Below are 11,666 nucleotides of genomic sequence, written 5' to 3'. Positions count from 1 at the left end.
AATGCGGTATATCCATACAATGGGATATTATTTGGCCCTAAAAAAGAATGAAGTACTGATACATGCTACATCATGGATGAGCCTTGAAAACATCATGCAAAGAGAAAGAAGCCAGACACAGAAGGCCACGTATTGTATAATTCCATTTATATGAAATGTCTATAACTGGCAAATCCACAGAGACAGAATAGACTAGTGTATGCCAGGGGCTGAGGGCAAAGGAGGTGAGGAGTGAAGTCTAATGGGTGTGGGGTTATTTTTTGGGATGATGAAATGTTCTGAAATTAGATAGTGGTGATGGTTGCACAACTCTGTAAATATATTAAAAATCAAGGAACTGTATATGTTAAAGGGTGAATTTTATATAGCTCAATAATGCTGTTATTAAAAAAATGCAAGTCATCAATGTTATTTCCTGTTTCTCACATGCTGGAGGTCAATTAATGCCAATTTCAAATGAGCAGGAAAGAAAGGAATACTTTATTAGTTAAAAAGAATGTGAGAATCTCAATACTAAGTATTTGCTAATATATATAATAGCTTAGAACACTTTTATTTCACACTCTGATCAATAATGGATTAGCTACTTTATCTGGGAAAAAATAAACGTACAGGTAGCAACAGTCTGGAAAGAATTACTAGAGAGTTTTTTTAAAAAGAGGAATATTTGTTCTCAGCAATACGAAAATAAAAACTTACAAGGAACTGCTCCATGGATGACAACAGGTCCAACAAAGTTAACACGTTAGACAAAGGCTTACACTGACATGTTTTAAAAAATTTGCAGCACACGGAAACCCAGAACAAAGCAGTCTTTTATGCTCTAGTTCATTCTAGGTACTCTCCAAACGGTGTTTTTGTGGCATTGGTGATGGCTCTCCCTTCAGAAGCCATTGGTGCTCCTCCTAGCACGAGCTGGAAACAGCCACAGGTAACAAAAGGCATTCTCCATCCACAGCAGCTTGCTCCTTGTCACCAGGACAACAATGCCAAGCATCAACTGGCACACGTGGAACTGCTTGTAAATCAAAAGAATCCAGTCTAGCCTTCATTCTCTGATCGCCACTTCCACGTTTGTGCTTTACAGCGCGTGAACTGAGAACAATATTCTGTTGCCTGCGAGATGCCCCAGACCACTACAGTGGATGCCATAGTGACTATGTCTGCATGATTGCTTAGAGCTGAAAGAGAAAGACAACACCAAATTTCTTGCACTGTGTTCACATATGAAAAATGGAAGAAGATAAGAGTCAGTTTTCAAGGTCTTTGGCTAAAGTTTCACGGATGAATTGTAAGGTACGCTGGTACAAAAAAGCATCCTTTTGCTTTGGCTTACAAATGTTCAAATGGTTAACATCCACAGGAATTAGATCTCCAATGCCTAAATCTGGAGAAAACAAAAATGTCAATAAAATCTAAGGGAAAATATAAGCTTCCCCCCATCAATATTGAAAGAGGCCAAATGGGTAACTCTAAATGTGGATTTGGTTCTGATGAGGGAGTCTTAGAGATAAAGGGACCTGAAGTTTGACTGTAGGTAAACTACATGTGACCAATCGAGCGAGAACGGATCCCCAGTAGATATAATTACACTTTTATGCCTTTCATACAGTCTTCGCGTGTGTCCTGGCCACTGCCTGATTTGACGGTGAATTCGTAAAGCCTGAGCACTGTCGTCTTCCAAGCCTTTACACACTCGCAGGTGGTTACTCCACGCTGCTTGTAACGACTTCTTTCTCTAGAGTTTGTTACGACACTTCACGATGAAAAGAACAGGAACATCTCACGTGGGAGCCATTCCACACCCAAAGCCCAGGGTCACTCCCCTGGGGGAGGGTGACGATGCTTGAGAGATTTGGAAGCGTTTCTGATGTTTGAGTCTAACAAAGTCCCCTGAGACAGAAGCGACAAGAGATGCTGGTGAGGCCGGCTCGGGGAGGGAGGCAGTGGCGGTTAGGGAGGAAGGCAAGGCTCCTGGCGGCACGGCAGAAGGGCAGACCGAGTAGGACAAGGCTTCGCCACCACAAGCAGCTCGTCCACAATATGGACTCTGCTTTTGCCCCCAGCTTCCAAAGTCCCTTTTAAACAAATACAAATACAAACCACCTGGCAGCTGTTCTTTGAACTCTTCAGTTCTTCGACTGAACACTGACTCCTCCCTGTGCGGCACATTCCTTTGAGGGGAAGCCTCTTTGGGCTCCACTACAGAGTGGGAAGCCTTTCTCCTTTTACTTAGATAACGCATAACGAAGTTAGGACAAAACTTGTTAGACAGACGGAAGAACCATCCAGCAGGCCCCCCAGATACACACTGCCCCTGGCTGCAAGGAGCTCTCATATGGCCGAGTGCCAACAGGACACACCTAACCCAGCCTCAGAGGGGATCAGAAAAGCAAGCGGAGCAGTCAGGCAGTGAGGAAAAGCATTTCAGGGAGTGAAATGCATGGGTTATCTACTGTGTGCAGAGTAATAGAGGAGGCTCTAAGGAGAAGCAGGATTTGGGCCCTGCCCTCCAAGAGCCTGGAATACATTACAATACCCTATAGCAGGGATTGGGCATTTTTCTCAACCCCAGGATGACGAAGAAATTTACTTTCCACAAGCCTTTTCCACTGGACTTTGTTGTGTGAATACTCCCCACGTATCTTCCATTTGTTTGCTAAAGCTTCCACGCCTTTAGTTGATTTTTTCAGGATTCTGCCCGAAGCTGTAAATCCATTAAGTGAAACGCCCCTTTCAATCCAGCTGACAGAGGGCTTCATATTCTTAACGCCAGAGTCACTGCTGATGGCTGACTCACACTTACCCAATAAACCTTTGCCATCTAGTCAGTTAAATGAAGCGGGGGATAATGCCAAGGTTATATGTTGGCAGGGAAATTTTAATCTATGGCTGAAAAGAATAGAATTCGAATCTAGATCTTCATAAAACTGTCTGCTAAAAGTGAGAAACTGAATACACAAGTTGACGTTTATGATTAAATGTTCAGTACCACCAACTAGGCCTCTAATGGCCAACCAATTTCGAATGAGTGAGTACCTGCTGATTCCACGGGCACCACGTGGAGTTTGATCATGCTGCCAATGTAGGTGGGCAGTGTTTCTACAAAATTCAGCACCTGGAAGTTTTTGTCTTTAGCAAACTCCAGAAAGTCATCCTGTAGTGTTTTAAGTGCAGGAGAATCTGTAAAATTATAGAGAACAAGATCATGACAAGTTCTGTTTACCTGAATCAGAATAAAATGCATTAACCTTCCAAATTTAGGGGGGAAAGTAAGGTTCTGATTCCAGATGGTGGCTGGGTTATTTCCTCTCCTTCCTAAGATGCTATTAAGATGAGAGTAAAGGGCTAGAACCAACCAGACTGAGAGGCCAGCGTCCGAGGGACACGTTTCTCACGTTACTGGCTGACAGGAGGCTGCATCCCAGGGCAATATGATGTGTGGGACTCAGGGGTCCCCAGTGTGCTGGCCGGCACCCCTACCCCAAAGCGCAGCCTCCATCAACAAAGCCTCTCTAACCGCAAAGAGCCTGTCCCTTCCGGGCCCCTGGCCTCAAATATGAAGGGCAATCACGAAGCACCAGACCTCAGCAGAAAGCCCACAACCTCAGAGAGACAGAGCTGGCGAGCAAACAGAAAACCCAAGGAGAGAAGAAGCTCAATGAAGAAACAGAAAGAACCACCTCCAATTAGTGTCTTTAGACTGATTTCAAAACACAATAGATCAGAGAACAAGAAACAGCTCGTGGAAAATATAATTTGACTGCAAAAAAATAAAATTCAACAGAAACTTTAGAAAATAAAGTCAAGAAACTCTCCATAAAGAAGAACAAAGAGAAAACAAGCAAAAAGACAACCGGCACGTTCAGGCTTACGCCGGGGCCCACTCCGATTAATAGGTGTTCCTGGGAGAGAGCAGCTGCTTGTTAATCCAAATACAGTGCTTTATAATTCATATGATGAAAATCTTGAAAGCTCGTGTATATTTTAAGAGTTGATTTTCCAAACTCATGAAAAAAAGCAGTTCATTGCTATTTTGGAATAATACTTAAACTAATACTTAAAGCAAAACATTATATAACTTAAAAAGTTTTTAATATTTAAGACAGTATTAAAATTGTCATATTTGAGCAAACAATGGCTTAAGAACAAAAAAGGGGAGAGTGACCTCAGCATCAGGGCAGCATGAGGTGCTCGCTTTGTCTTTCCCCTTCAATCTACAACCAGTAAAACATCCGTAACTCAACAAATGTTCCTCAGCCCAATACGCTAGGATGCTGGAGAGATCATACGTCTGCGCATCTGAAGGTGGGTGGACGGGAAGACACAGGAGGCGGAACGCAGGAACAGTGAGGCCATGTCCATGATCCCAGCCCCCTGGCCACAGCAGCTGAGCCTGCAGCCCCAGGGAACCTGACAGCAGCAGCAGAAACAGTGCATACAACTCTGGCCTCCCAGCAAAAGTCAAATTATAATGTACACATGAGACTTCTCAAAAAAAAAAAAAAAACAACAACAACAAAAAGGGAGGATAGCAAAGAAAAATTAAGCCCAAACTAAAAATTTTCCGTGATGGTCTAAACACAATTCACATACAAATAATAAAATGAGATAATATAGTCAAGTTAGGAAAGTTTTCTCCTTCTCCTGTATAACTGATGTTAATACAACCCAAATTCCCTTCACAGCAGGAAGTATTACCCTTGCTGAGTTCTTTGACTTCCAGTGAGGGAAAGAGAAGATAGCGAATATTAACAGAGTACTCAGCCAGATGGGACCCATGATGAGGGACGCTATAAAAAACGATTCCTCTAGTATTGTTTATAACAGTATTCATTTCTGGCTTCTTAGAGGCCTCCAACAGCATCTTTTTGACAAGAAGACCTAGCCATAAAGAAGAAAGAAAAACAATGCATAAGTTACTTTCTTTCCCTCCATTATTTTTTTTAAAAAGGCAAAAGAAATACATAAAGAGATGCTTTCTTTAAAAAAAGTTTAAACAATAATTGTCTGTAGTCCAATAAACAGGGCCTTAAAATACTCACAGGGTAATACTCTTGGTCCTCTAGGATATATAGCACAAGCCTACAAACAGGTTAAGATTCTAGAAACCCGTTTGTAAGGCAGATCTTATATCACAGAAGGCACTGTCCCATAGAAGGAATGTTAAGCATTGCTGTGTTGGGTGTCCATCAATGAAATGAACATGCCAGTCTCCCCAGCCTGCCCACAGCAGCCCAATAATGACCACACCGCTACGACAGAAATATTCAGAAAACACATAGTACCATAAAGCTTATCCACCATGGAAAACAAAGCTGCCATGGGAAAATGCAGCTAGGAAGGCACCTTCTGTCTCCCCAGCCTGGGCTTAGAGCCGACAGTGAAACACAAAGGTCAGGCAGATGGTGACAGTGGATCTTGGAGGACACAAAGGACTCCATCCACCTTTCTCTCGGCAGGAATCCCTGACTCAGAGGCAGCAACTTTGAGCATTTCATCAGATAAACTAGGCCAGGGCCTGCAGGAAGGCCCTCTGCAAGGTGGATGGTGAAAATTTAGAAGTGGACTGGGGAGTGGGCCAGGAGGAGCAGGCCATGTGGCTTAGCAAGCCAGCACTGGGACCCCCAGAGTGGACAGCTGTGATCACACCTCCACGTCAGCAGGCTCAGGGCAAAGGGTGAGCAGGCAGGAGCGGGCTGGGCTGTGGCAGCAATAGTGGACTCTGCAATGAGGAGTCCAGGGACCAGCCGGGATGCTGAGGGATAGTTAAGTCAGGCTTCTATAAGCCACTGACTGCTTCTGACGTTTATTCATTATTGCTACGTGAAAGCATTAAGCTGACAAACGCATATTCCTTTTATATGGTTTGTTACTAGCTGTCCCCTCTAGAAAAACAAATATCATGGAAGGAGAGTAGTGATTTTAGAACTCCTAGCCATAGCCAAAAACATTAATTTAGGGGGGAAAAGGGCCACTATTAAGTAACACAGACAGCTACAGTAACTTCGGTGAGCCCCGATGGCTGACAACCTCCCAATGCTCGCGTGGCAAAAGTGAAACACACTCACCTCCCATGCTATGTGACACCCAAATCAACGGCCTGTCCCCAACACCAGCAGCTCTGAGCTTCCTAAGAAGTTCGTTGCTCCTGAATGCAATGGACTTTCTGAACAAAATGAAAACAGCAAGCGTGACAGGAGGCGACCAATCCCACCGGTCCCCCCTGCCCCGCCGACATTTTGCTATCCAACTTTTTAAGGCAAGACTTTTGTTTATTGGACCAATGCCACATGCTACAGTTTGGAGTCAGGAATAGCCCTATCCTCTCTGCTCGATTTCTGCAACTGCTCCTTCACCATTTCTAACTTAGTCACACTGGCATAACTGGGACGATCTAAGCCCAGAACGAGCCGTTCATTTACTGAACAAGCACTGTTTGAGCATCTACTATGTGTATGGCAATTTTTACAGGCCACACTGGGGTCTCACACCAACCGCCCCCCACACACACACTTAGGACGCATGTCCTTTCTCATGAGGTGGCCTGACAATAAGATCACGTTGTCTCTTGTGAGTTCGCCTATCTGAAGTCAGCTGTCATTGCTATTTAGTTCTACTTGTATTTATGCTGAAAACGTTAAGCTTTCATCATTTTGGTTTCTTATTTAGAAATACTAGAAAACCATCAAAATCAGAGAATTCAAAGTAAGTAATTTTCAAACTAAAAGGGAACTTCAAACCTATCTGGTCCGGTAGTTTCAAACTGTTTATAGTTTCAAACATAGAATCCTTTCTTCGAAATAAAAGTTTGTCAGAGCTTCTCTGGGTGACATGGGGAAGGAGCCCTGGGTCCTGCCCACTGGCCCTCAGCCCCCTTCCTCTGGCAGCTACATGGGGGCCGTTCAGAGAGAAAACTCATTCAGACCAACTCTCTCTATCTGTAGACCAAGCTTCCCAGATGAGTTAAATGACATCTAATATTGCACAGTGAGTCAAAGGTGGAATTGGCTACAGTCTGGGTCCTGGAGCCCAGAAGTCCCACGTTCCTTCCTCTAGGTACAATTGGCACATGTGACAGAAATGATGTAGGGAGCCCACATTGCTCAGCATCTTTTTCTTTGCTTCATTTAGCCAGTATGCTTGTGAAAAGAAAAGCAAAAAGCCTCATGTTTACGTCCAGGAGTGAAGAGGACTGCTATAGAATCCATGGCCCTCACTATTAGAATAGTTGTAAGTGAACCACGTTAGCAGCCTGACACCAACACTGTATCTGAGTCTTATCCTATTTCCTTGTTAATTTATCGCTAACTCCTTCTAGAAGGAAGAAAAACATGGTTAGGTTAGTTTTTCATACGAAAATCCTGTCTGTGGCATCAAAAGATAAAACTCCCCTCCATTGCAGCGGGTCCACTTACGGCCTGGACCCTTGCCCCTCCTCCCAGTCCAAAGCTGCCCGTCTGTTACCTTTCCATCGGGCACCTCGCTCTCCAGTCGCTGAGGCTGGTGTCATACTCCACAGATATAATTCGGAGAGCAGGACAGTCTCTCGCTAACCACGTCTGTGTAAAATACCAGGTACAAAGGAACACACATGACTGTCCACTGCCCCAGTTATTTCCTAGTAATTGAAATTCCTAACTAAAGGTCTCTTGCAATATTTACAACTAGTTAAAGATCACTTTGGAATAAAGTTTAAAGGTGTCTAGAAAAATAATTCCAGCATTTTATCTTTTTATATCCTGATCACAAGATGGTATCAATATTTATAGCATGAGGCTAATGTAGGTTTCAAGAGAATATTCTCGATTTTAAACTGCTATAGCCACAAGCAAGGCCTGATTTGCAGTCTAGATCAAATTGGCTTTTGAAAGCATTTAATAGAAAGTTAAGATCTCAGGACAGAAAGTATAGTCTGATGGTTAGAGATTCGCCCTGAGAACTCAGAGATACTAATGGCCGTCACAGCTCTGTCCCTGAGGACCCAGGGTCCATCGTCATCTCCATACTGCAGTGTCACCACAAAGTGCAAACCAATCTTTCTGCTTGACAAGCCTTTGTGAAGGTGAACAAGCAAGAGCAGGCAAAGCCCTGGAAAGTACACAGATATGCCACATCGATTTTCACTGAGCTCTAGACAAATTCCATTCAATGAATTCTTCCAGAATTAAGGCTCTTTGGAAGAAATATCAAGGAAATCCAAAGTGGAATTACTTCTTCAAAATCTTTCTATTTTTATAATTATTAAAATCATAGAACTAGCCAACTCTTATGAATAGATTATTTGCTATATTATATTTCTAATGGGAATGAACTAATAATGGTCCCTGCCCCTGTTTTTTACTTAATGGAATATTCTTTTAGAACCACAGACTGCACCCAAACCAGAAATTACACAACGCGGGGGTCTAGCCCAGCTGTTCATGTAGCACTCTACAAGTGTCCCTAATGGACAGAAGAAAATCCCAGCAAAAGGAGAATAAGCAAGCCGCAATGAGGCTCGCACGGCCAGAGGCGCCGCAGCGTGTGGTGATACGGGTGGCCTGCCAGAGCCAGCCGCTCCCTTACCTTGGGCCAACATGTCGTATGCCTGGCTTCGTCCTCTGAAGCCTCGTCAGTTGGACCCTGATGCTCAGCGTCCTGCTGGCGCCATGTTTTGAACGCTGCTCCCATCAGGCCATGAATAAAAAGGACATCTGCTTTAATGGGCTGACTGACAGGGGAGAGAGTTTTAAAAGAAGCAGAATAAACGCATTATTGCTTTGGTAAGAATCCACACAGCACTCTCTGTGGATGGTGCTTAGCAGGTTTACACGACATGAGATAAAAATGAAGGCACGCTTTCTAAGGGCAGGTGTGCTGAGGAACCCCATAAGGAGTTTCGCAAAGACACCTACGAGCGTGCCCACTGCTCTCTCTGTAAAAATGGAGACATATCTAGCCGGGTGGACCGACCAAAATCAACCGTAATGAGTTTAGTGATCAATGAAGTGACAGACATCAGAGATCACCCTCTAGGAAATTCCATGAGAACATTCCACAAATCCACAGAAGTGTTTAAGAAATTAAATAAGAACGTGAGTTTCAAAGTCAGTATGCATGAATGAGATTTTTTAAAATTGATCAAGAAAAATAATGTTTATAAGAAATAAGGCAAATGAGATTTTAAAGTAGCATATTCTTTCTTTGGATCTGACATTTTAAAAAATTGTAGATAGTATATTATTTGCAAGCTATTTATAGTACACACACAATTATGTAACACATATAAAGTGCATTAGTATATTATTTTATTTACAAGTTGGAATTAACCACACAATCCATTTTTCAAATTTAAAAAAGTGTTTGCTATTTTCTGAGTTATTGTTTTAAAGTGCCTGAGAAAAATCCAAGAAATCTGTCATTTTTTCATGCGGTCCTTTCTATATTTATTGTCTCAGCAATGATACAACTGGAAATACTGACCAGAAATAACCTGAAGAAGGGGCACGAGTCAAATAAGTGCGCGATTTACCCCTGGCATAAACTTGCTCCAGCCCCTTCAGCTGTAGGCCCAGGCCAGTTGGGTGCCTGCATATGACAATGTCCTCTCGCCTTCCCATCCAGAACGACCTCTACAATCCCAATCAGCATCAGCTCAGATCCACCTCAAAAGTGTAGTGAAGAAGTATGCATTACCAAGTTCACGTGGGACACGGACGGGGTAAAAGCTGAATGCAACCTTGCTGAAGGCGAGCCTTGGTGAAAAATGACCCCGATAATCCAGGTAGTTCCATACTTTCAGGACAGCCTACAATTCTTCTGAGGTTATTAGGGACAAATTGTTTCAGTAACTAGGTATTTGACTTATTTGTAAGGTATTTAACTTATCTAAATTATGCAGAAATCAAGGGAAATGTTAAGCCCTCTAGGCTTTCCGTCCCCACAGGGAACAAAGCGCCCATCCTGTCCTCACCTCGTGCGGTACTGGGGGTGGAGCACGTACACGCCGTCCTGGTATTTCTCTCGCACGGTGTCTCGGTCTAGATTAGCCAGGCTCCTGGCGGCGTGTGAGGCCTCCATGATGTGGGGAGACTTCATAGCTTCGGCCAGCAGGGAGACCCAGCCTGGTGAGAAGAACAGACCCCTGAGTACCGACTCTACCCTGCCTCAGACGGGTGAGCGGTTTCAGATGGAAAACGACAGGAGAAAGACAAACCTCGGCCTCTGTCCACGCGGAAAAGCCCACCCACTCCAAGTCTGCTCCTCCCTAAGGTCCTCTGGGTCCTAGGGCACAAGGCCACGAGGTCCCCAGCCAGGTACCCCTTAGGAGTCTCAAAGAAGTAGGAGGGGTTCAAGAGCCATTTTCTTTATTTAGAAAATCTAACAAAAGTTGCCATTACTAGAGATGAGGTCATAAATGGTAAGAAAATATCATGATATTTTGCTTTTAGCAAGAATTACTAAACTCAGTGAGTTAACACTAGTTATTTCATCGTGATTGGCAGTCATATTAGCAGACTTTAATATACATGAGGAAATTATTTCTTAAAAATGAGCTTGCTGATAGAAAAAAGTCTTGTAAAACCTGGGGTTCAAAAGGGAAAACTATTTTTTAAAGGGAGACAAAGCAATACTATGTGCAGTATGATTTCATTTATTTTTTGTGTTTTTTGTTGTTTAAAACAATATATTACTTTATACGCACACTTGTGTTACTTTATTACACACACAGATCTGGAAAGACACACTAATAAATAGTCATTACCTCTTAGACAGGGTTGGGGTTGGGGTGTGCTCCGTAAAAAGGTGTTTAATTTTTTTGCTGTATCTATGTTCTCTGAAGTATTTACAATGAGAATCTATTCATGTATTATATAAATAATTTAAAATAAAACAGAACATGGGCCTTGAAACTTGGGCTCAAATTTCTGTCCCCTACTTACTTGCTGTGGAACCTCAGTCAAGTTCCTTGGCTTCTCTGAGCTGGAGGAAGGTTCTAATAAATTAACTTATACAAAAACTGCCTTTTACCAAGCCCAGCAGGCGCTCAACAGATAGCAGCTGTCCTACATCCTCCTCCCACTCTTTACGGCAAACGCGTCGAGAATCATTGTGATGACAGGAGGCCCGTATTTAACAATACAAAACAAGTTCCAGGCTCAATAATTCTTTAACAACATTCAAACGTGTAAAATCAGAAAATTCCTCTTCAAAATTTGTTAAAGAATGCTTTATAATAACAAAATAAGAATGTTTTAAAAATCTACCCATAGAGATAAACACGTATATTAATGGTATGTACAAAAATATGGCTTTATTTTTTTTTATGGGTTTATTTTTAATGTAGTCACAAGAAAGGAAACACAGAGAAACCATGGCACAACCCATTTCTATGGCATTTTTTTAGTTGAAAATGTATTTTCACAACGCATGAGATGCTTCACCTTTTACAAAACATCAAGGGCCCCTTCAAAAACGTGTGTCTTTCTGTAATATTTAGTGTTTTAAAATTATATAACATCTGAATACATGTTAACTGTAAAAACAAATAAATAAATTAAATAGTGAAGGGCCCACTTCAACACTCCCATCATTTCTCAGTTCCATCTATATCCTCAGAAGTAACCAAAGGTAAAAGTTTGGTGGACACTCTTCCAAACCTTTTAAAAAATTGTCATCTGCCT

The 11,666-nt window shown here is 42.6% G+C and overlaps 1 protein-coding gene across 4 annotated transcripts in view; it reads right to left on the bottom strand.

Annotated features, from left to right (window-relative positions):
* Positions 1-457: 457 nt before the first annotated feature.
* Positions 458-11,666, bottom strand: part of SERAC1 (serine active site containing 1) — a 52,967-nt gene continuing 41,758 nt past the window's right edge. For all 4 annotated transcript variants that reach the window (XM_014738136.3, XM_023633062.2, XM_001501091.5 and 1 more), the window contains exons 11-17: positions 9,956-10,106; positions 8,569-8,713; positions 7,468-7,562; positions 6,072-6,169; positions 4,702-4,884; positions 3,040-3,183; positions 458-1,387 (exon numbers count right to left, since the gene is read on the bottom strand). In XM_014738136.3, coding sequence (XP_014593622.1) covers positions 1,251-1,387; positions 3,040-3,183; positions 4,702-4,884; positions 6,072-6,169; positions 7,468-7,562; positions 8,569-8,713; positions 9,956-10,106 — 953 coding nt within the window. In that variant the 3' untranslated portion in view covers positions 458-1,250. The remainder of the gene's footprint in view (positions 1,388-3,039; positions 3,184-4,701; positions 4,885-6,071; positions 6,170-7,467; positions 7,563-8,568; positions 8,714-9,955; positions 10,107-11,666) is intronic.

The sequence above is a fragment of the Equus caballus genome, chromosome 31 (genome assembly GCF_041296265.1).
Source record: "Equus caballus isolate H_3958 breed thoroughbred chromosome 31, TB-T2T, whole genome shotgun sequence".
Taxonomy (NCBI): domain Eukaryota; kingdom Metazoa; phylum Chordata; class Mammalia; order Perissodactyla; family Equidae; genus Equus; species Equus caballus.
The sequence above is the reverse complement of the archived record's forward strand: the minus strand, read 5'-3'. Positions and strand labels throughout refer to the sequence as shown.